Source organism: Sinocyclocheilus grahami, unplaced genomic scaffold, assembly GCF_001515645.1.
Source record: "Sinocyclocheilus grahami isolate Dianchi unplaced genomic scaffold, SAMN03320097.WGS_v1.1 scaffold306.1, whole genome shotgun sequence".
Lineage (NCBI taxonomy): Eukaryota > Metazoa > Chordata > Actinopteri > Cypriniformes > Cyprinidae > Sinocyclocheilus > Sinocyclocheilus grahami.
In genome coordinates this window covers 1,000,214-1,000,761 of record NW_015505485.1, presented here as the reverse complement: position 1 = coordinate 1,000,761, position 548 = coordinate 1,000,214, and the positions used below count along the sequence as shown (strand labels likewise).

Below are 548 nucleotides of genomic sequence, written 5' to 3'. Positions count from 1 at the left end.
GAAGACACATCAGAAAAGACTTCTCTAGCAGACCAAGAAGATTCCAGACTAATCTTTATCAGTCAGCCCCAGTTTACCAAGTTCTGCAATAATCGTGTCAGGTACGTGTCCTATGCTTTGTATATTGAGTAAATATCAAACAAGGGCTGAACAGGCCTTCATGGTGACCAGAGGGATGATGAAATCCAAGATGGTGGGTGAAGCAGGTGAAATATTGATTACAAAAACGTATTTAAAACTGAGATTTATTGATTAAAAGTTTGTAAGTGTAAATACATGTATTATTTGACCTAATAATTGTTTGTGTAGTTTAATCTCATGATTAATACCTTTATTTAGCAAGAATGCAATAAATTGATGAAAAGGGACTGTAAAGACCTTTACATAATTACAAAAAAAATCTGTTTCAAATAAATGATTTTTTAAAATTATTATTCAAAGAATCCTGAAAAAATAATGTATCATGGTTTTCACAAAAATATTAAGCAGCACAACTATTTTCAACATGTTTCTTGAGCTCCAAATCAGCATATTAGAATGATTTCTGA

General features: G+C 31.2%; 1 protein-coding gene across 1 annotated transcript in view; it reads left to right on the top strand.

Moving 5' to 3' along the window:
- LOC107601453 (probable phospholipid-transporting ATPase IA) overlaps positions 1-548 on the top strand; it is a 143,000-nt gene that overhangs the window by 3,664 nt on the left and 138,788 nt on the right. The window contains exon 3 of the mRNA XM_016293637.1: positions 9-101. Within this exon, the coding sequence (XP_016149123.1) occupies positions 9-101 (93 nt within the window). The remainder of the gene's footprint in view (positions 1-8; positions 102-548) is intronic.